Source organism: Sus scrofa, chromosome 15 (genome assembly GCF_000003025.6).
Source record: "Sus scrofa isolate TJ Tabasco breed Duroc chromosome 15, Sscrofa11.1, whole genome shotgun sequence".
Classification (NCBI taxonomy): Eukaryota; Metazoa; Chordata; class Mammalia; order Artiodactyla; family Suidae; genus Sus; species Sus scrofa.
In genome coordinates, this window is record NC_010457.5 from 48579017 (window position 1) to 48601312 (window position 22296).

The window sequence follows — 22296 nt, forward strand, 5'->3', positions numbered from 1 at the left end:
TTCCCTGTTTCCCTGCCCTCCCCAGCACCCACTCCACTCACCATGAGCACAGCCACATTGCCCAGGTGCTGGCAGTGCAAGGAGCTGACGTTGGGCTGGCTGGAGCGGAGCTGGCAGCCCTCGGAGCTCCAGCCCCCGGGCCCCCCTGGCCCCTCCTGGCTCCACCAAGCTGCCACAGGCTCAGCCCCCTCAGCCCAGTGCCGCAGCGAGACGGCCACTGGTTCCGTCAAGTTTCCCACGCCGCAGCCACCTGCAGGGGAGGTGACAGTCTGCTCAGGCATGCTTGGGCCTGGAAGGCCAGCTTGGGCACTGAACATCTGCTGGGTGAGATGCACTGGTCTTGGGAGACAGAGTGATATGCCACACATGGGTCTGCCTCCCAGGTCCTCAGTCCAACTGGGGACACACGAGGATGAATCAAAATAAAAGCACAGGGGAGTTCCTGGTGGCCTATCGGTTAAGGATCTGGGGTTGTTGCAAGTTGAATCCCTAGACAGGAAAGGTCCACATGCCATGGGTGTGGCCAAGAAAATAAATAAATGAAAGCACTGGGAGGTGGCCTGTCTAGGTGCCCGATGAGAGGTGGCAACGGGCCCAGGGAGAGAGGACTCTGGGGCTGGGGTCGGGGACAAGAAGGTAGAAGATACCACAGAGGCAGTGAAAATCCAGGTGAAGGGGGGATTCAGGAGGGCACCCTGAAGGAGAAGCTGGCACCAGGTGACAAATGGGGATGGAGGGGGCCCCGGGTGGGTGGAGAATTTGTGCTTATAGCCCTTTCGACATCTGACACACCCAGGATATGAAGTCCAGTGTCTCCTGAGCCATTTCTCTACAATCCCTTCCTTTATGGGACACCTTTGTCCCCCTTGTCCTTAGAAACGGTGTGGGGCCACCATCCCCTGCCACCTTCACCAGGGCATCAGGGGTGCGGGTGAGGGATGGGTGGGATGGGGGTGCAGGGCAGACAGTTTGAGGGATCCCAGTGGTGCTGTGGTTGGGGGTGGGGTGCAGGCCCTTACTGGTCCCCGCAAAGATGACAGGGGTGGCCACACCACGCCTCTTGCCAGGTCCAGCGGCTCCGGGGCGGGAAGTGTTGCCGTGGCTGCGGAAGAGGCGGCCGTTTCGGAAGACAAGCAGCTGCAGGGTGCAGTCTGGGGGAACTGGGGGTGTCAGGGCGGCCGGGAGGGACGAGAACAGACTGGGCGGCAGCTGGATGGAGGCCAGGGCCACGCTGTTCTGGGGGGACATAGGAGTTCCTCAGAGACACCTTGGGTCCCTGGGACTCATGTCCCCCACCCCACCTCCTGTGTCCTCTCTCCCCCCTTTCTGAGTCCTGCGTCCTGTCACCCCACCCACTCCAACCAGGCACCTGCACCTCCCCTCTCAGCATCCTCCCTCCCCCAGGTGCCCACCTTGATGTGGAAAGATGACAGAGAAACATTGGGCCTCCCGGTGGTACAGCGGAAGCGGAGTTGCTGGTCGGCCAGGGGCTCCAGCTCAGGTGAGGGATTTTGGCCAGGGCCCTCGGGCCGGGCACCGGGCGCCCCTGCCTCCCTCCTCTGGAAGGCTGTGCAGGTAGGCCCACGTAGCTGTGCGGCTTGATGAGATAGGCCTCCAAGGCCACGTTCCTCGAGTTCTAGGGACAGGGACCTGTCACCCCGCTCTTGGCCTTCTCCTGCCCGAGACCGCAGATCTGCTCAGGCCAACCTCCTACCCTTGTGCCCTCACAATCTCTCAAGGCCTGGCTGCCTTCTGTCTGCCATGGAGTCTCCCGACCACTGCCTCCCAAGCCCTTCCTCCCACTCACACCCACCTTGTACCTGGCTTGCCTCTACTTATTTTTAGGGCCACACCTGCAGCATATGGAGGCTCCCAGGCTAGGGGTCAAATCAGAACTACAGCAGCCGGCCTAAACCACAGCCACAGCTCAGGATATGAGCCGCATCTGCAGCCTACACCACAGCTCACAGCAATGCTGGGTCCTTAACCCACTGAGCGAGGCCAGGGATTGAACTGGCATCCTCATAGATACTGGTTGGGTTTGTTTCCACTGATCCACAGAGGGAACTCCTTAGCTTGCCTCTTAACATGCCCTAGTTCTGCTGCCCCAACTCAGCAGGAGAGAAAGGTCCGTGTGCCACCTCAGTGTATCTCCCCAAGTGCCCAGAGGAGACACTGTACCCTACTTGTTAACTGGCTCAGGACACATCCTCGGAAATTCCTTGATAACGAGGGCTGGCTCGAGTCACCTCTAAGGTCCCTCCCCATGCCAGGCCCCTGAGGGGCACCTCCCAGCTGGCCCACGGTACCACGGAGATGTGCTGGGCGTGGGGGCTCAGGGCGGCCCCCCCGATGCGCTCCAGGGCACCCACGATGCCACTGCAGGCCTTGTCCTCGCGCTGGGCCAGCCATAGCAGGTGCTCGTCTACCAGCATCAGGTTACTGGCCATGTCCACCATCACCTCCACCAGCTAGGGGCAGGGGAGTCACTGAGGGCAGGAGTGGGGCTGGGGATCCAGGGGCTGGGGCATGAAAGGACGAGCAGGTAGAGGGGGCTGTGGTTTCCAGGGTCCCCTTGAGGCCCGATTGCTTCTCACCTCTTTGATCTGGTCAACGTAACCCAGAAACTTCTGGATCATCTGAGCCACGTAGACGACATCCATCATATCAGAGAAGCTGGCGGCCTCAGCTGTGTACACTCGAAGCTGGTGAGCCAGGGTCAGCGCGTTGGAGGCATTGATGGGCATCTGGGGGTGTGAGGAAGGAAGGGCATCGTCCAGTCTTACTCTTTCTCCCCTAGAGTGGCCCCAAGGCCCCCTCCTCTGTGCTGATGCTCAGGATGATGGGGCCTGGGAGGGGGTCTAATCCAGGCGGGAGGCACAGATAAGGCATGAGACCCAGGGCCACCCACTGGCTGTGCCACCAGCATGAGGACAACAGGATGACCTCATGCTGTCCTTGTTTTCCCCCTTAAGGCGGCCCTTGCTGTGCTGGGGGACAAAGATGCTTGGAGTGGCCCACACATCCCTAGTGCGGCCCTGGGGGCAGGGTCTGAATCCCCCAAATGAGGAAAAGCTAGCAGAGAAGAGCAGGAGACAGTGCCAGCCCCATTGCCCCTCGCCCTGCATCCCACGGATGGTGGGCTCCCAGGCCCCGTGGGGCCAGCAGGCTTCTCCCCATCCCTTCTCCATGTCCCCCGCCCCCTGCTCCCCCGGCCTCACCAGCACGAAGGTGTAGAGCACCCGGGTGATGTCGTTGGTGTACAGGCAGTGGGAGTAGTCCCCTGGCTCCCAGCGGCCGGCTCGGTCACAGCGGCGGGAGGCTCGGGTGCCCGGAGCGCCCCCACTCAGAGGCACTGAGGTGAAGGGGTACTGCAGGCAGGACTGGTAGGCTGTGATGCCTGCCAGGGTTCGAGGCCACCTGGGGGCAGAGGCGGGAAGTCGGTTACCTGTGACCCAGTCTCCTCAGGGCAGGGGTTCTGCACCTGCCTTAAGAACTGTAAGGCCAGGCCCCCTGAGGGAGGGTGCTTCAAGGGCTTTCCAAGCTCGATCTTTCTTTCTTCCTTCCTCTCTCTCCTTCTTTTTTGCTTTTTTAGGGCTGAACTTATGGTATATAGAAGTTCCAGGGCTAGGGGTTGAATTGGAGCTGCCGCTGCTGCTGCCAGCCTACACCACAGCCACAGCAATGCCAGATATGAGTCTCGTCTGTGATCTACACCACAGCTCATGGCAATGCCAGATCCTTAACCTACTGAACAAGGCCAGGGATCGAACCCAGATCCTCAGGGATACTAGTCAAATTTGTTATTGCTGAGCCATGACAGGAACTCCTCCCCCTTCTTTCTAACACTGTGTGTGTAGGGACAGTGCTGTCACTGGTGCAGGGGGACTGGACTTGGAGTCCTGAGTTCAAGTCCCTGATCCTTTCTGGGCCTCTGTGTTCTCAGCTATACATGAGAATAACACCTGCCCTGCCTAAGTGAGAGCCACTGAGATATTAACATGTGATATTCAAAGTGGGAGGGCTTGGTAAACCATGTAAGGAAGCAAAACAAAACTTTTTTGTTCTGCACAGCACATCTGGGAGGGTGACTATACAAAAGAATACGGTCTCTCTAAATATAACAGCGGGACCTAGGGCTGAATGACAAAAGGAAGTGTTTTCTCCATCTTAGAGCGGGTGGATCACGGGTGGCCTCAGGGGCAGGGATGGGGTGGGAGCCTTGGGGGTCAGGTCTCCAACCTGAAGTCTCCGCGGTTGTTGGCGACGCGCTCAGCGGGGCAATAGGAGGCCGAGGTCTCGAGCACCACGATCTCCACCTTCTTGCTGGCGTTTCCCTGGACCGTGGACACGGAGCACTCCCATTCGCCTGAGGCCCACACGCCGATGTGAGACACGGTCAGCTCACTGCGGGCGGGTGGGGGCGGAGGGCTGGCTGGAGGCACTCCCAGAGGCCACGCCACCCTCCCTGAGTGCCCAGGTGCTGCCCTGGGTTGCGCAGGGCACCAGCTTCAGGCTCTTTTCCTTAATGGAGCCAGGGGTACAAGTCTGTACTCCTTCAACTCTGACCTTATGATAGTGCTTTCTGAGCCTCAATTTCCCCATCTTTTTTTCTTTTCTTTCTTTCTCTCTTTTTTCTTTTTAGGGCCACACTTAAAGTTCCCAGCTTAGGGATCAAATCAGAGCTGCAGCTGATGGCCTATGCCATAGCCATGGCAACGCCAGATCTGAGCGGCATCTGCAACCTACACCACAGCTTGCAGCAATGCCAGATCCTTTAAACCACTGATCGAGGCCAGGGATCAAACCCTCAGAGACACTATATCGGGTTCTTTTCTTTTTTTTTTTTTTTTTTTTGTCTTTTTGCCTTTACTTGGGCCGCTCCCGCGGCATATGGAGGTTCCCAGGCTAGGGGTCTAATCAGAGCTGTACCCGCCGGCCTACGCCAGAGCCACAGCAACACAGGATCCGAGCCGCATCTGCAACCTACACCACAGCTCAGCTCACGGCAATGCCAGATCGTTAACCCACTGAGCAAGGGCAGGGATCGAACCCGAAACCTCATGGTTCCTAGTCGGATTTGTTAACCACTGCGCCACGACGGGAACTCCTATATCGGGTTCTTAATCCACTGACCCACAACAGGAACTCCAATTTCCCCATCTACATCAGTGAGGTAAATAACACCTCTCTTGCAAGTCTACTGGGGAGATTAAGTGCAATAATCTAGGTGAGAAGTGCTAAAAGGCACCAAAAAAGTGTCAGATATAATTTTATTTTTCTATCAGGCATTCAATTTGTATTCCTCGTCCTGACCATTACGACTTAGTTCCGGGTCTCCACAAACATGCCCACATGTATTCCAGGAACAGGCTGGCTCCTTTGGGGGGTAGGAGAGGAGTACTGTGGCCACCCCCACCCAAGCTGGGGGCTGAGAAGGGGCAGCGAGGCCTGTACCTGGTGATGAAGGTGCAGTCGTGGATGAGGCTGTCAGCCAGGAGGATGCCGGCCTGCTCGTCTCCCTCCACAGGGGCCTGGTTATGGTACCAGCGGATGCGGGTGTCGTTGCCCAGGTAACTGGCTGAGCACTGGAAGGGCAGCCGATCACCCTGGAAGACCACTTGGCGGAGAGACGGGATGAGGTGGTGTGTGTGCAGTTCCAGGGCCCCCTCTGAGGGAAGGGACACAGGCCGTGAGGCTGAGTGTGGTGCTTGGGTGAGGGTCCTATGTGGCAGGGCCAGGCCCCTGGGTCTGGAACTTGGTCCAGCTGGGAAGACAGGGGCCAGAGTCTCTGGAGATAAGAGTGCAGGGGAGGGCCAGGCAGGCTTTGGACAAATGAAAATGGAAACAAAGCAGGGGCTCCAAAGGAAGTTTAGAAACACGGTGGGGGACCAGCCCCCAGTGGGATCTGTGGAAGAGGATTCCCTGGAGACCAAGCCCACGTCCCCATAACCCTGCCAGCGGTGTGGGGGCTTGGGGCCAGCAGGGGCTCTGCAGGAGGGAGCCTGGGGTCTGAGGGGGAGGATCTGCTCACCGCAGCGCAGCTGGGCCTCCTGGAGGCCACCCAGGGCCTGGGCTCGCAGGGCGCTGGGGTAGGCGCAGAGTGTGCGCTCTGACAGCTGCAGGGAGCGATTCCGGGCCCAGGGCAGCAGCCAGTGCAGGCGGCAGTCACATGTCAGGAACTCTGTGCCGAAGTCCCTGCAGAGGGATGGGGGGCACAAGGTAGAGCAGAACCAGTGTGGGCTCATGGGGTGGCAATGGGGCCCCAAGGCAGGATTGAGGCCAGAGAGGACCTGAGCGGGCACATGTGCACAGGTGCATACTGCAGGCAGGGGCGGGGCAAGCGTGGGAAGGTGCCTCAGTCATTGTCCTTCCTCAGAAGGCCGGCCACGTGCTCCCGATGTCTGCCTCCCTCCCGGGCAGAGGAAGGAAGCCCGGGCCTGAGTCCTCGGGCTGGGAAAGGATACTCACACCACCTTAAGGGCTGGCAGCTCATCAAAGACTCCAGGCTGCAGTCTGGAGAAGATGTTTCCAGATATGTTTCTGCAGGAGATGGGGGGGGACAAGAGACAGGATCTTAGGTTCTCCTTGGGCCAAGGGAAGGAGGGGTGAGTGAAGAGTACGTGAGGACCCTTCCCTTGCCCCCCCCAGCCCTCCCCCTCCCTCACTCACAGCCGGAGGAGCTTGGGGATGCCCTGGAAGGTCTCAGAGGAGAGACAGCCAATCCGGTTATTGGAGAGATCTCTGGAGAGACACACACAAACTCAGCAAGTCGGCCATGTGGTAGCACACACGGATCCGCTTGTGAGGGACACACGCGTGTGGCTGGGGTTTGTGCGGGCAGAGGAGAGAAAGGAGATGGGGTTGGGGCTTGAAATGTCTTCCCCCAGCCCTTGCGCTGTTGGGGAGGAGGGACAGTGGGGGGTGGGGGAAGGGGCCAGTGGGTTCCATGGATCTTCTCCAGGCAGGAGGGGGGCTGGGAGGCAGGGCACGCCACTCACAAGCGCTTCAGCTCCCCCAGACCCAGGAAGGCGCCCGGCTGTACTGTGCTGATGACATTGTTCCTCAGGTCCCTGTGGGAGGCAAGTGGGGACCCTCACACCTTGAGCTCAGGGGCCGCACAGTCCCCTGGGGCGGACATGCTGGGTTCTCGGTTCCCTCGAAATCCCTGCTCTCCTCTGTGCTACTGGGAAGCTGCATGAAGGAGGGGGCCCCTCCCCTCCTGGCTCCCTGGTCAGACAAATGTCAGGGAGGATGCAGACACCCCCAGATGGGTGAGGGGGCAGGCGTGGTGCAGACAGGAGAGGCCTGGGTCCCCATGTGCACCACCTCCCAGCTTGTGGCACTTTGAGTCCCTAGAGGCTGCTGGAGGATCATCTGAAAATGGGTGTTACAGTCTTCTGTAAACTGTCACACGAAGGCCAAGTCCTCTTGAGCCTGGCCGTGGGGAGATCCTTCTAGAGTCATCCTGGGGACCTCTCCACCTGGCAGGTGAGGAGAGGTCACGGGGCTGGCTGGTGACGGCGTGGATGCTGACCTGGGTCTCTGGCTGTCCATCACCTGGCCCCACTCATGGCCCACAGAGCCCTTACCAGGAGGCCTCACTGCCCATCTGGGAGGCAGCTGCAGGCTCCTGGCTGGCTCTTTGACCAACATCCTTGGGCCCCACCCAAGCACCCAGAAGGTCATGAGGCAGAGGGCACAGGTGGGGGGTTCCTGGAATAGCCAACTTCGAGGCTGGCTGGTGGGGTTGCTTTCCAAGGCAGGGGCTCTTGACTCTGCAGGCCAGTCTCAGGGCAACTCTGGATTATGGGCAGGAGGGGGTTAACTGAGCCGGCTCCCTGCTGGGGGAGAGGAAATGGGTGTTCAGGATGGGGAGGTGCCCTCCCACCAGGGGGCCTGTTTTCACACAGAAGGTTCCAGATGGGGACTTAAACACCCTGAGACAGAGAGACAGAGACAAAGAGACAGAGACAGGGAAAGAGCAGAGACAGAAAGTTAGAGATAGAGACAGAGAGACAGAGACAAAGGGACAGAGAGAGACAGAGAGAGAGAGACAGAGACAGACAAGGAAAGAGAGACAGAGACAGAGAAATTAAACAAACGCCCTGCAGAGCCCCACCCACCTCACCCATCAGCACCCTTTCATAACCCTGTGCCATCTTGAACCACGAGAGGAAGCCACCAGAAGGCCTGCATTCTAGAGGGATGGCTTCCATCCCCAGCATGCTGGGAAGCACCCAGGGCTGCGTGCAAGCAGGGGTCGCAGCCCCTAGAAGGCTCCTGCAGAGTGGAGGCTGGAGACTGGGTGAGGGCCTGCCCGCCCACCCGGGGTCACCCTTCCTGCCCCGCGCCTACCCCCTGCTACCCAGACCCCCCGCCCGCACAGCCCCATCCTCCGATGCTGTCCCAGCTTGTGCCCTCCTGGCCCCCGTGGGGGTCTGGCCATTCTCAGGGCTCTGCCTCCCACCCCGAGCGGGGGAGGGCTTGGGGAAACACATTCCTCATTGTGTCACTTCCCTTCATGGGCTGCCAAGGGGCCCAGGCCATAGCCGCCCCCTCCCCCCACCGCCCCTTCCCTCTCCACTCACTGTGTTTATTCTCATTTCCTCCCCGGCCCCCCTCAAGAACCCCCACCCGCTGCCCCACTGATGCTCTGCAGATGGGACCAAGGCAGCCGCCCGCCTGGGGCCCAGCCCCTTCCTGCCCTGGGTTTCCTGCAGCCTGGCCAGCGGGGCCTTCTGAGAGGGGACCTTCCAGCAAGTGTTGGCGGTCCTGACCCCTTGCCTCACTCACAGAGTGGCTTCCTGGGTGACTGAGGCCGCAGAGTTGGCCTGCTGACCCCAACTAGCCAGTCCTGGGTCCTCTCTCAAGCCGATAGTCCAATGGAGTCCCCCACTCTTGGGCTGCAAGGCCTCCTGGTCCCTAAGGGAGGGGACACAGCTCTGGAACTGTAACCTCCCTAGTGGTAGGAAAAAACTCAACCATAGGACTTGGATATTTTTTTGCACCTGGGAGGCCCCTATAGGTTGGAGGATCTGCACCTTTCTTGCTTAGCACATCCTTTAAAAATCTGATGAGGGCTATGAATTCCGCCACCCCCCCCCCCAGAATGCACTACCCCCAACATCATGCATCTGATTTCAGGGGCTCCTGGAATCCAGGTTACAGACCCCTGCTCTGAACTTTCATTTCTTTTTTTTTTCCCAGCCACATCCATGGCCAGGGTTCAAACCTGAGCCACAGCTTCAGCCTACTCCACAGATGTGGGAACACAGATCCTTAACACACTGCACTGGGCTAGGGGTGGAACCCATACCTTTAGAGGGATCTGAGCTGCTGCAGTTGGATCCTTAATCCACTGTGCCACAGCAGGAGCTCTGCGAATCATATCTGATAAAGGATTTCTATCCGAGATATTCAAATAACTCTTACAGCTTGATAGCAAAAAGACAAATAACCAGCTGAAAAAAAGTGGGCATAGGATTTGGATTGACATTTCTTGAAAAAGGATATACAACTGACCAATTAATGCATGAAGAGGCGCTCAACACCATTAGGGAAATGCAGATCAAACACACAATGAGGAACCACTTCGTGTCCACTAAGATGGCTACAATTACAAAAACAGAGGTTGGAATCCTTGTATATTATTGGTGGGAGTGTAAAAAGGTGCAGCCACTTTGGAAAATAGCTTGGCAGTTACAGTCACCATAAGACCCAGCACCTGCATGCATCCTCGGTGTATATATCCAAGACAAGTGAACACGCATGCACACAAGGAGCATACAGGAATGTTCATAGCAGCATTATTCATAAGCCAAAGTGGAAACAAGAGTTCCTGTTATGGCTCAGCAACTTAAAAACACAACATAGTGGAGTTCTCTTTGTGGCTCGGTGGTTAATGAACCCAACTAGGATCCTTGAGGATGCAAGTTTGATCCCTGGGCCTCGCTTGGTAGGTTAAAGGATCCAGCACTGCCATGAGCAGGGGTGTAGGTCGCAGACACGGCTCTAATCCCACACTGCTGTGGATGTGGCAGCTGCAGCTCCCACTCAACCTCCAGCCTGGGAACCTTCGTATGCTGAGGGTTTGGCTCTAAAAAGCAAAAAAAAAAAAAAAAAAAAAGAACACGACATAGTGTCCTAGAGGATGCAGGTTCGATCCCTGGCCTCATTCAGTGGGTTCAGGATCTTGCGTTGCCACAAGCTGCGGCATAAATTGAGGATGCAGCTTAGATCTGGTGTTGCTGTGGCTGTGTTGGAGGCCAGCAGCTGCAACCCCAATTCAACCCCTAGCCTGGGGACTTTTAGAGTTAGGGTTAGGGTTAGGGTCAGGGTTGGAGTTCCATAGTAAAAAGAAAAAAAAGTGGAAACACCCCCACTCATGAATGAATAAACAACATATGGTATCTTCTTATAATGGAATATTATTTGGCCATAAAAAGGAATGACAGGCTGATACATGCTACAATATAGATGAACCTTGAAAACACTATGCTATGTGAAAGAATCCCATGACAAAAGATTACATATCATACGATCCCATTTATTTTGTTTATTTATTTATTTATTTATTGTCTTTTTGCCTTTTCTAGGGCCGCTTCTCGTGCATGTGGAGATTCCCAGGCTAAGGGTTTAATTGGAGCTATAGCCACTGGCCTACACAGCAATGCCAGATCCAAGCTGCGTCTGTGACCTACGCCACAGCTCACAGCAATGCCAGATCCTTAACACACTGAGCAAGGCCAGGGATTGAACCTGCAACCTCATGGTTCCTAGTCGGAATCGTTAACCACTGCGCCACGAGGTGAACTCCCATACGATCTCATTTATATGAAATGCCCAGAACAGGCAAGTCAATAGAGACAGAAAGTAGATCAGTGGTTACTTAGGGCTGGGAAGGAGGAGGGTGGAAGAACAGGGACTGATTGCTAATGATTCAAGGTTTCTTTGGGGGATGATGAAAATGTGCTAAAATTGGATGATGATGATGATGGCACAACTGTAAATATACTCAAAACCATTAGGTCATCCGCTTTATACTTTATGGTATGTAAATGTCTCCCTAATGCTGTTAGAGTGTGTGTGCATGTGAGTGTGTAACCCACACTTGGACAGGGTGCAACGGCACAAAGCTGGCTCCCTCTGGGCCCCACAGACCTCCCTGCTTGTGGGTTTGAAAACCAAATTATAGGTTTGGAGGCCGCAGAATAGTTCCCCTGGGCTCTCTGGGACTTTCAGGGTTCTTTAGAAAGTGGGGGCTGGCTGAGGGGTGGGCAGAACACCCCTGCAAGTACAGTGGCTGTGGGGGGGGGAGGAGAGGGAGAGGTTCTGGGGACCAGGAGGAAACCCCAGATGCTCCTAGCCTCCCTCTCACCCCCAGGCCCTGGTCCCCCTGGTGTCTGAGCTCATCCACTAGGAATTTATTGAGCACATCCCCTGTGCCAGGCATTGGGCCTCCATGAGCGAGCAGGAGGGCTGTCCCCGAGCCCACCAGCCTCCCTTCCCTGGCCCTCCAGCGCCAGAACCCAGGGCAGCCTCTCCGCCCGCATTCTTCTCCAGCGCCGGTGGGGAGCAGAGGGGAGGGGAGGAGGGCCCGAGCCGGGGCCTTCCCCTCGGCCCCGCCCACAGATTAATGGAAACCACCTGGCGGGTGAGCCTCACGCCCCCCCCCCTCCAGACTCCCCCCGCATCGTTCCCGTGAGCATCTGCGTCTAATGAGCGCCCCAGCACCGCTGCATACCAGCCCCCGGAGCTCATTAATCTCATTAGGCAATGACAAATCATCCTGGGCTGCCCAGGCTCCCGCCCCAGGCCCTTTCCTCCAGGCGTGCATAGGCCTCTGGGGGCGTGTGTCCACACAGATCCACACGCAAGCGTGCACGCCACGTCCCCGGCTCACTTGGCCTCGCCTGGGGGCTGTCTGTCCCGTGGCCAGCTCGGTCCCTGGTCTCGAGCCTGGGAAAGTCTCCTGAGGGCTGGCTCCCTGCTGAACGCTCGTGGGTGCATCTGGGCAGAGATGCCAGGGACTGGGCGGAAGAACAGCCCATTCACGAGTCCTCATCTCACATACGCTTCATCTACACGGCTGCCTACCTAGAGCTGGGGGCTCTGGCTGAATCCAAGCCATGAGGGGCAGCAGTAGGACATCTTCCCACTTGGAGCTCTTCTGAGAAGGGGACTGTCAGCTGGCTGCCGCCTGCTCGCTTGCTGGATGAACTCAGGCACCCCTGTGACCACCTGCCTGGGAGCCAGGCAGACCTGGCCCCTTGCTCCTGGTGAGAAAGCTGGGGTTTGGTAGGGGGTTTTTTTGTTTTTTTGTTTTTGTTTTGCTTTTTAGGGCTGCACCCTTGGCAACCCATGGAGGTTCACAGGCTAGGGGTCGAAACAGAGCTACAGCTGCCCGTCTACACCCCAGCCACTGCGATGCGGGATCTGAGCCATGTCTGCGTCCTCCACCACAGCTCACAGCAACACCGGATCCTTGACCCCACTGAGCGAGGCCAGGGATCAAACCCAGGTCCTCATGGATACTATTGGGTTCGTGACCACTGAGCCCCGACGGGAACTCCAAAGCTGAGGCTTGGACAGGCACCCAGAAGGTAAAGGACTGAGGTGGAATTCAACCCCAGGCCTCTTTCCAACTCGAGTGAAGTCCTATGCCCTTTCATCATCTGCCTCTTCACCCTGGAAGTCTTTTCTCTGGGCAGCAGGCTAATTCTTGCTGAGGGGCCTCGGGACATAGAGAGGAGGGCTCAGAAACGGGGCCTCAACACGTCTCGGCCCTTCTTTGCCCTCCTGGGCTGGCCCTGAATGCCGCCGGACTATTTCCGGTTCCCTAGTCCAGCCGACCTGGCTGATTAAGGTAATCCCCTCTCATCCCACCCCCATCGCCCACCTCGATGAAGCATGGGTCCTCCATAGATCAATTCAGGCACATTCCCTCTCAGAGCCCTTTCTGTGTCCCCTCTCTGGCCTCGGGGTCCTGCCCTGCAAACAGGGGCCATGCAGAGCTGACCACCCCCCCAGTACTGACACCCGACCTGTTCACAGAGGCCAGGGAGGGCGGTGCTTAGCAGGGCAGGCGATGCCAGCACTTTCTGCAGCACCCCAATTATCAGACGGGTCCCACCCCTCCCACAAGACTTGCTGCTCGTGTGACTGTGGGGTGTGAAGCTGCCACCAGATCGGCTGCCTCAGCTTGCACAGAGAGATCAGTGTTTCCTGGCATCGACTGTCTGCCAGGCCAAGGCGTCTCATTTGCGATGAATAGGCTCATAGTGTGGGGGTCATCTGGTCCACTGGTTCCCAACCCCAACGAGCATAAGAATCAACTGCAAGCCTTGTAAACAATTCCCAGGCCCCTGCTGACCTGATGAATTAGCATCTCCAGGCCCAGGGCCCAGGACCTCTCCCCACCTCTAGGGTAGTGGTTGTGATGATCGATTTATGTGTCAGAGGACAGGACCCAGTGACTTAGTCCGTTGCTAATTTAGGTGCTGCTGTGGAGGTTAACGTCTGCAGTCAGTTGCCTTTTTTATAAATGTCTTTTTAGCGCCATACTCACAGCATTTGGAAGTTCCCAGGCTAGGGGACTAATCGAAGCTGCAGCTGCTGGCCTACACCACAGTCACAGAAATCCCAGATCCAAGCCACATCTGTGACCTTGCTGCAGCTTGGAGCAATGCTGGATCCATTAACCCACTGAGCAAGGCCAGGGATTGAACCTGCATTCTCATGGACACTATGTTGGATTCTTAATCCGCTAACCCACAGTGGAAACTCCAACAGTCAGCTGACTTTAACTAGAGGAAATAACCCTTGGCAATATGGGTGGGCCTTGGCCAGCCAGCATGGGTGGGTCTCATCCAATCAGTTGAAGGCCCTCAGACCCAAAACTGAGGTTTCCCAGAGAAGTTCGCCTTAAAACTGCAGCATCTCGGAGTTCCCATCGTGGCACAGTGGAAACGAATCCGACTAGGAACCATGAGGTTGTGGGTTCAGTCCCTGGCCTCACTCAATGGGTTTAAGGATCCGGCATTGCCAGTGAGCTGTGGTGTAGGTTGCAGACACGGCTCAGATCCCGAGGTGCTGTGGCTGTGGTGTAGGCCGATTAGACCTGTAGCTGTAGCTCCGATTAGACCTCTAGCCTGGGAACCTCCATATGCTGTGTGTGCGGTCCTAAAAAGACAAAAGAGGGGAAAAAACAACAAAACAAAACAACAAAAAAAACTGCAGCATCAATGCGTGCCTGACTTTTCAGCCTGCTGGCTGGCCCTACAGATTTTGGATTTGCCAGGCCCCACAGTCACAGGAGCCATTTCCTTAAAATTTCTTTATAAAGAAATAAAATAATTTATTTGTATATTTATATAAGGACACACCACACACACACACCCCCTCCTATTGGTTCTGTCTCTCTGGAGAAGCCTGACTGATATAGTGGTGATCAGCCAGGTTGGAGACCCTGGGCTCCTCCAGCCCCTGCACTGCCTTTCCATCCCTAGGGAGTGTGAGCACCTGCTGAGCCCAGCACTGCCTCCACCCAGAGCCCTTTTCTCCTATGAAAGCCTGGCTGTGTCACTGGGCTTCTTGCTCTTTTACTTCTCCTGCAGCACTGTGGGTATCACACACACCCAAGGATCATAGAATTTTTGTTTTTCTTTTTACAGTTGTACCTGCGGCATACGGAAGTTCCTGGATTAGGGGTTGATTTGCTGCTGCAGCTGCCGGCCTACACCACAGCCACAGCAGCAATAGATCTGAGCTGCATCTGTGAGCCATACAGTAATTTGCAGCAATGCTGGATCCTTAAGCCACTGAAGGGGGCCAGGGATTGAACCCACATCCTCACGGACACTATGTCAGCTTTTTAACTCTCTGAGCCACAACAGAAACCCCTGCTTTGCTATTTTCTGGGTCACGCCCATGGAGGGTAAGTTCCATGGGGCAGGCACCTGGTCTACAGTGTCCACTCCCAATGCCCAGCACGCAGCTTGGCACCTACAGGGGCTCAAGAAACATCCTTAACCCTGGTGGCCTAGTGTTTAAGGATCCTATATTGTCACTGGGGTGGTGCCGGTTTGATTCCTGTCCAGGGAACTTCTGCATGCCATGGGATCGGCAAAAAAAAAAAAAAAAAAAAAAAAAAGAAAGAGAAAAAAGAAACATGTCTAGAGTGAATAATTTTAAAGGATTCCTAACAGGACAGGGCCTCCAACTCAGGGCCTATAATTTTCCCTCTAATGCCCTCTCTCATGCATTTAGTCATTCTTCCCAACTACTCTCCCACTTTTCTTTGTGTGCCTCCCATGGTTTGGATGCACCAGTGCTGCAGAGTGGAGTCGGGTTGGGTAGGTTTCCTTGGGTGGGAAGGAGAGGGCCATCTTCTCATCTTCATCAGAAAATCCACCCGCATGAGACTGAAGGATGAGGCCGAGGGGGGCAGGCCCAGTGGTCCCCGGCTGATGAGGCGAGAGGGTAAAGATGAGAAGATGTCCATGAGGCCCCAAGAGGCTCCAAGCAGCTCTTGCTTGTGCCAAGGAGGAGACAGACTCTGGGTGGTGACTGGTCCTGGTTGGCCAGGGCAAAAGGGTGGGGATAGCTGCAATTAGTCCTTTTTTTTTTTTTTCCTCTTTTTGGGGCTGCACCTGCCGCATATGGAAGTTCCCAGGCTAAGGGTCGAATTGTAGCTGCACTTGAGGCCTACACCTCAGCCACAGGAACGTGGGATCTGAGTCACGTCTGTAACCTATGCTGCGACTTGAGGCAACACTGGATCCTAAACTCACTGCTCGAGGCCAGGAATCGAACTTATGGAGACTATGTCTGGTTTATTACTGATGAGTTGCAGTAGGAACTCCTGTGATTAGTCTTTCTAAAAGACACCAGGAAGGAGTGTCTGATTTCCTGGGATTCTGCCCTTAAGACCAAGCCTAGGCTGAGTATAGGAATTATGGCTCCTAAATGAATGCTTAGCTGCTCGTGGAAGAGAAAATCTTTCCCTGCTTGTTGACACCCAAGGAGTTTTTTTGAAGTAACTATTTATTTATTTGTTTGTTTATTCATTTATTTATGGCTGCACCCGTGCATATGGAATTTCCTGGGCCAGGTACTGAACCAGTGCTACAGTGCCATGGCTATAGCAATATCTGGTCTTTAACCTACTGTGCTGGGCTGAGGATCAAGCCTGTGCCTCCACAGTGACTCAAGCAGCTACAGAGATGACACCAGATCCTTAACCTACTGTGCCACAGTGGGAACTTCCCAAAGAATCATTTTTTTGGCCACTCTGTAGCATATGGAGTTCCTGGGCCAAAGATCTAATCTGAGCCAGAGCTGCTGTATCCTTAACCCACTGCACCAGGCAGGGGATCGAATCTGGGTCCCTGCTGCTATGGAGACACTGTTGATCCTGTTGTGCCACAGAAGGGACTCCCAAAGAGTCTTTATTGTTTATTTATTTATATTTTGCTTCTTAGGGCTGCACCCACAGCATATGGAGGTTCCCAGGCGAGGGCTCTAATAGGAGCTACAGCTGCCAGCCTACATCACAGCCACAGCAACGCTAGATCCAAGCTGCGTCTGCAACCTACACCACAGCTCATGGCAATGCCGGATCCTTAACCCACTGAGTGAGGCCAGGGATCCAACCCACATCTTCATGGATCCTAGTCGGGCTTATTACCACTGAGCCACAATGGGAACTCCTCCCAAAGAGTCTTAAAAATAGCAGCTTGGTAGCAGCCCTTTCTCCTTGTCTGTGCAGACAGACCATCAGAGCAACCTGGTCCCTGCTGTGCACGTACACCAAGGTCAACATCCCAGGACCCCTCCTACCCGCAACGTGGCCCCATCACACAGAACACGTTCTGCCTTCCCCTGCCAAACGTGAGTGCGCCCTTTTCTACCCTCCGGCCACCAAGCTTTCCTTACAGCCCCACAGCCCCAAGGGGTAAGGGGAGAGACTTTCCATTGCCCCTGCTCAAGTTGGTGTAACAGAGACTGCCCCCTAGGATGTTGTCCTGGTTAAAGATCTACACTCCTGGGAGTTCCCGTTGTGGCTCAGTGGGTTAAGAACCTGCCTGGTGTCTGTAAGGTTCAATTCTTGGTTTTGCTCAGTGGGCTGAGGATCTGGCATTGCTGCAAGTTGAGGCATAGGTTGCAGATGCGGCTCAGATCTGGCGTTGCTGTGGCTGTGGTACAGGCCAGCAGCTGCAGCTCCAATTTGACCCCTGGCCTGGGAACTTCCATATGCCGCAAGTGCTGCCGGGAAAAAATAAAAAAAGAAACAATTTATATTCTGTGTCACGTAGGTATCACATCTCTATCACCCTTGACCCTGCCAGCCTTCGCTGATACCTCCTTTGGACTTTATGGAAACCCCAACCTACTTCATTCACGTATACGTGGCGTGGTGTGTGGTTTCTTAGGCGGTAATCACTTTGACTTTTTGAGAGCAGGCATCTGTCTCACTCTTTAGAATCCTCCATTACTCTGATCCAAGGCTTTTAGGCAAAATGGTACTAGAAGGGGCAAGACCCTGTTGGGGGCCTTTGGAACCCCCAGCAGAGTGGGAACAGAGATAGTAGACAGGGGCTTGGAGGTGGGAGAGGAGGGTCTGGCTCCAGGAGGGACAGGAGGCCCAGGTGTTCCAGAGGCGAGACAGGCCCCCAGAGCTGTTGTAAGGCTGTGGCTCTGGGAGCTGCCAAGGGAACGGGGATGGAGAGAGGAGTCGATCTAACGCCCTGCTTGAGCATGGACTTGCCCATGACTGAGGCGGGTCCCTATGTCTTTGCAGGAGGTTCTCCCGGGCTAGTAGGGCCCTAGCGGTCCTGAGTCCCAGGCCAGCCCAGGGATGCTGGTTCTGATGCAGCTCTAAACCAGGGCTTGGGGGGGTTGGCGGGGGAAAGACCTGGATACCATCACTTTCCCCACCCTCACCCTGAGGCTCTGGCCCCTTGGAGCTTTGTTTGTTGATTGTGTTTAGGGAAGGGAAAAAAAAAAGGCCTGAGTCCCACGAAATCTCCCTCTGCCCTTGATGCTGGGCCCCCAGCTGGGAGGGGGAGGCGGCTCCTGGCCAGTGAAGGGGCTCAGCCTTCAGAGCTAATTGCTCATTAAAGAGCGTTAATGAGCTTCCCATAGTCCCATCCCCGCCTGGACCAGCGAAGTGTCCCTCCTCTCTGCTGTCGGCAGAGCTGGCCTCTCTCCCAGACCAGCCCCTCTGCTCTCTGCTTGGTGGTCAGTCCAACTCTGGACCCTCAGCAGCCAGTATGCCTCATCTTCCCTGGACTGACCCCTTACCCATGACCTCCACACCCCCCTTGCCCAAGCACTTACAGTTTCTCCAGCAGGGACAGTCCCAGGAAGGATCCATTCCGGAGCCCAGTGATCTTGTTGTTGCTCAAGAGCCTGAAGGACACAGATGGGAGAAGTTTGCCTCTGTATAAGTGGCGCCCCCTGGAGTTGTGCGAGGAGCAGCCCCACCCTTGGCTCCAGGACATCACGGGGAGGGGTCAGCGAATGGTTGGGGCTGACTGGTCAGCCCATGGAACCCTAGGTTGGATGTGTCACCTGTTCTGGTGCGGACATGTCCCCAGCCACCGCCCCGGAGCCTGGATCTGACTTCAGGTTCTGGATGCAGGTGTGAAGTTGTGATGTCCCGTTTCTACCTGGGAAATACAGACCCCCTTCCTGCCTCCCCACCCCCATAGCTCTGTCTTGTTCAAGGTGCCAGGCCAGTCTCCAGAGGACAGCAGTGGGAAGAATGTTCTGGATTGGGTCAGGGCTCTGGCAGGCGGAAGAGCAAGCCCAGCAGGTGTGGGGGCAGGTGGGAGGAGCTGCCTTCCTGAAGATCTCCCACATCCTGTGAGTGAGGGCCTAACCAGAAGGGGACCCCTCCCTGCCCTCAAAGGCCCCCAACTCAGAGGGACTGAGTGCCCCTGTATCCCCAAGCCTCTTTGCAGCCTTGACTGGAAACTGACGGGATCTTGAGCGAGGGGTGGGGATGTGGGGGAGAGCGAAAGATGGGGGGCTGGGGGTGGTGTATGCCCAGGCCTCTGCCTCTGCCTTTGCCCCTCTGGAGTCTTGTTTGTTTATTCGTTTGTATTTAGAGGGGGGTGGACAGGGGCCCCAAGCTCCTGACTGAACCCACTCTGCCCACCCACTCAGCCTTTCTCTGCCTGGCTCCCTGCCGGGAGGAGAGAGTTCCAGACCAGCCAAAGGGTTCGTCCCTTGAGTTAATTGCTTATTAAAAAGCTTTAATGAGCCTCTCAGCCCAAGCTCTTGCCTGCCCGGGGTTGAGGCAAAGGGTTTCCCTTCTGGGCTCTGCGTGGGGAGAAGGAACCTGGGAAGGGTGGAGGGGCAGGCCTTGGCCCCCTCTCCAGAGAGTAGCCTCAGGGACAGCAAGGGAGAGGGTGGGGTGCAGGGCCAGGACATGAGAGGGGCAGTCAGGGCTTCGATCCCAGTCTTCCTGGAAGTGAATGGGTGCACACACCAGGATGGGCAGCCAGGGGACCCCAGACACCTGGTGTCTCAGCTACTCCCTGTTCAAGAGGCATGTGGGAAAGAGATCATGGCTGGGAAGGAGGCAGGGCTGGAGGGGCTTTGTGGACCAATGGGAAGAGGCAGTCACCTCATCTCCTCCTCCCCTTCTCCCCCTCTTCCTTCCTTACTGTTCCTACCACAGGGACATCTCCCTGCAAGGCCACAAGGGTGACTCTGGGGCTTAGGGGACAGTGCTGGGTTTCCACAGTGCTACACACACGCACAAACACACGCACGCATGTACACACACAGCATTACTTTGATGTTTCAAAATATATCACAACAACAGTCATCACATAAACAATTAGAACATTCACAAAACCTGTTCTCATTTTATGGGTGGGGAGAGTTTTATTTTGCATTACATATGGTGGCCAACATGGCCAACACTAAGTAATCTTATCAGTTCTTAAGGTCTCTAGTGGTCTCATTCAGGTCCTGGTGGGCTGGAGTAGCCCCCTTGGTTGTGACAGACTCTTGATGGTGTGACTTTTTTTTTCTTTTTAGGGCAGCACCTGAGGCATATGGAAGTTCCCAGGCTAGGGGTCCAATCAGAGTTACAGCTGCCAGCCTATACCACAGCCACAGCAATGCTGGATCCAAGCTGCATCTGGGACCTACACCACAGTTCATGGGAACACAGGATCCTTAACCCACTGAGTGAGGCCAGAGATAGAATCACATCCTCACGGATACTAGTCGGGTTCTTAACCTACTGAGCCACGACGGGAACTCGTGATGGTGTGACTTTCAAATCAAAGCCCGCCTCATCTCACCTGCAGCTCATTCCCTCATACATTCTCAGAATTTGAGGTTCAGAGGTTTCATTAAGTGCCGGAAAAGGTAAGAGGATTCCTCAGGATCCTTAGTAATATCAGAGGGGGGTTGGTGGGCGGTCCAGAAATGTCAGGACGAAGGGTGGAGAAAGGGCGTCCCTTCCAGTTCCCCACAACCCCAAGGGTCTCTCCCAGGGAATGCCCCCTGCCCTGGATCTTGGGGAGGAAGAAGATGGAGATGCTGATAGAGGTGGAGGCACAGGGGAGAGGTAGGGGGTATTGGAGGATAGAGGAACAGGGGAGCCAGATTATCACAAACCCAGGCACGCAGAGAGAAGCCTGAGAACATTCTCAAACTTAAGCAGAGTATGGACCAGTTAAAAGGAGGGGGAAAGTATTTTACTTCCAGAGTTCCATGGTGGCTCAGTGACTTAAGGATCTGGTGTTGTCACTGCTATGGCCTGAGTTACTGCTGTGGCGCAGGTTCAATCCCTGGCCCAGGAACTTATGCATCCCTTGGGTATGGGCAAAAAAAAAAAAAAAAAAAAGGTATTTTAGGAGTTCCCATCGTGGCACAGCGGAAACAAATCCGACTAGGAACTGTGAAGTTGGGGTTCGATCCCTGGCCTCGCTCAGTGGGTTAAAAATCCGGTGTTGCTGTGAGCTGTGGTGTAGGTCACAGATGCGGCTTGGATCTGGCGTTGCTGTGGCTGTGGGGTAGGCCAGCAACTGTAGCTCTGATTTGATCCCTAGCCAGGGAATTTCCATATGCCACAGGTGCAGCCCTAAAAAAAAAAAAAAAAGTATTTTATTTCCTGCAAATATGTCTGAGGATCCCAGTTTGAGAAACCCTGACTTTAGAAATGAAAATCTTACACCATGAAAATACTTTTAATAAAAAATTATCTCGGAGTTCCTTCTGTGGTGCAATGGGCTTAGTGGTATTTCTGCAACGCCAGGAAGCAGCTTTGCTCCTTGGCCTAGCACAGTGGGTTAAAGGATCTGGCATTATATAGGCCAACTGCAGCTCAGATCTGATCCCTGGCCTAGGAACTCCATATGCTGCAGGGCAGCCAAAAAAAGAAAAAAAAAATTATCTCAAAATTATCTGTGAAAGATTTTTGTTTAAGGATCACTGAACTGGGACGAGCCTAGAGGGTCTTTTTTTTTTTTTTTCTTTCTTTTTTAGGGCTGCACCCAAGGCATTTGGAAGTTCCCAGGCTTGGGATGGAAACAGAGCCGTAGCCAGTGGCCTACACCAAGCCACATAGCAATGCCAGATCCAGGCCGTCTCTGAGACCCACACCACAGCTCATGGCAATGCCAGATCTTTAACCCACTGAGCGAGGCTAGGGATCGAACCTGCATCCTCATGGATACTAGTCAGATTCGCTTCCACTGAACCACGACAGGAACTCCTAGAGAGTCTTTTTTTTCTTTTTTTTTTTTTTTCCTCTCTTTTTTCTTTCTAGAGAGTCTTGAAATGAATTTTTTCTCTATAGCTGAGTCCCTAATCCCCCACTTTCTAAGCCATTCCCCAAAACTGGGGCATCAGGCAGTGTTTCTTCTTGTTCATCCTGTGGGCCCCATGTCCAGTTCTTGAACAGACTTCAGCAAATGCAGGCATGGTTTAGAAATGGATCTTTTGGCCTTAACAACCTAGACTGGGCTGGGGAGAATCTACTCAAGACCCAGATCATATGGAGAATGGCCTCAGTTGTTCTTGGAGGCTAAATTCTCTGGAGGTGCCCCTTGTGGGTCTGGTCACAGACGGGAGGCCAGTGATTTGGGACAGAGAGTGTTTGAGGCACGTAGGAAGCTGGCACGGCTGCTAATGGGATAGATGAAACACACACACACACACACACAGCCTCATCCAATAGAAGGAAAATGTTCCCACCAAAAAAAAATGTTCCCACCACACTAGGTTCTCATGGGAGGAAAACAGGCAGGACAGCCCACGCTTCTGTCC

At 55.1% G+C, this 22296-nt stretch overlaps 1 protein-coding gene across 1 annotated transcript in view; it reads right to left on the bottom strand.

Moving 5' to 3' along the window:
* Positions 1–22296, bottom strand: part of ADGRA2 (adhesion G protein-coupled receptor A2) — a 38082-nt gene that overhangs the window by 6064 nt on the left and 9722 nt on the right. The window contains 14 exon segments of the mRNA XM_003133366.4: positions 42–250; positions 1020–1236; positions 1413–1579; positions 1582–1636; positions 2310–2471; positions 2598–2747; positions 3222–3420; positions 4243–4407; positions 5458–5671; positions 6035–6198; positions 6472–6543; positions 6673–6744; positions 7002–7073; positions 18343–18414. Of these exon segments, the coding sequence (XP_003133414.2) occupies positions 42–250; positions 1020–1236; positions 1413–1579; positions 1582–1636; positions 2310–2471; positions 2598–2747; positions 3222–3420; positions 4243–4407; positions 5458–5671; positions 6035–6198; positions 6472–6543; positions 6673–6744; positions 7002–7073; positions 18343–18414 (1990 nt within the window).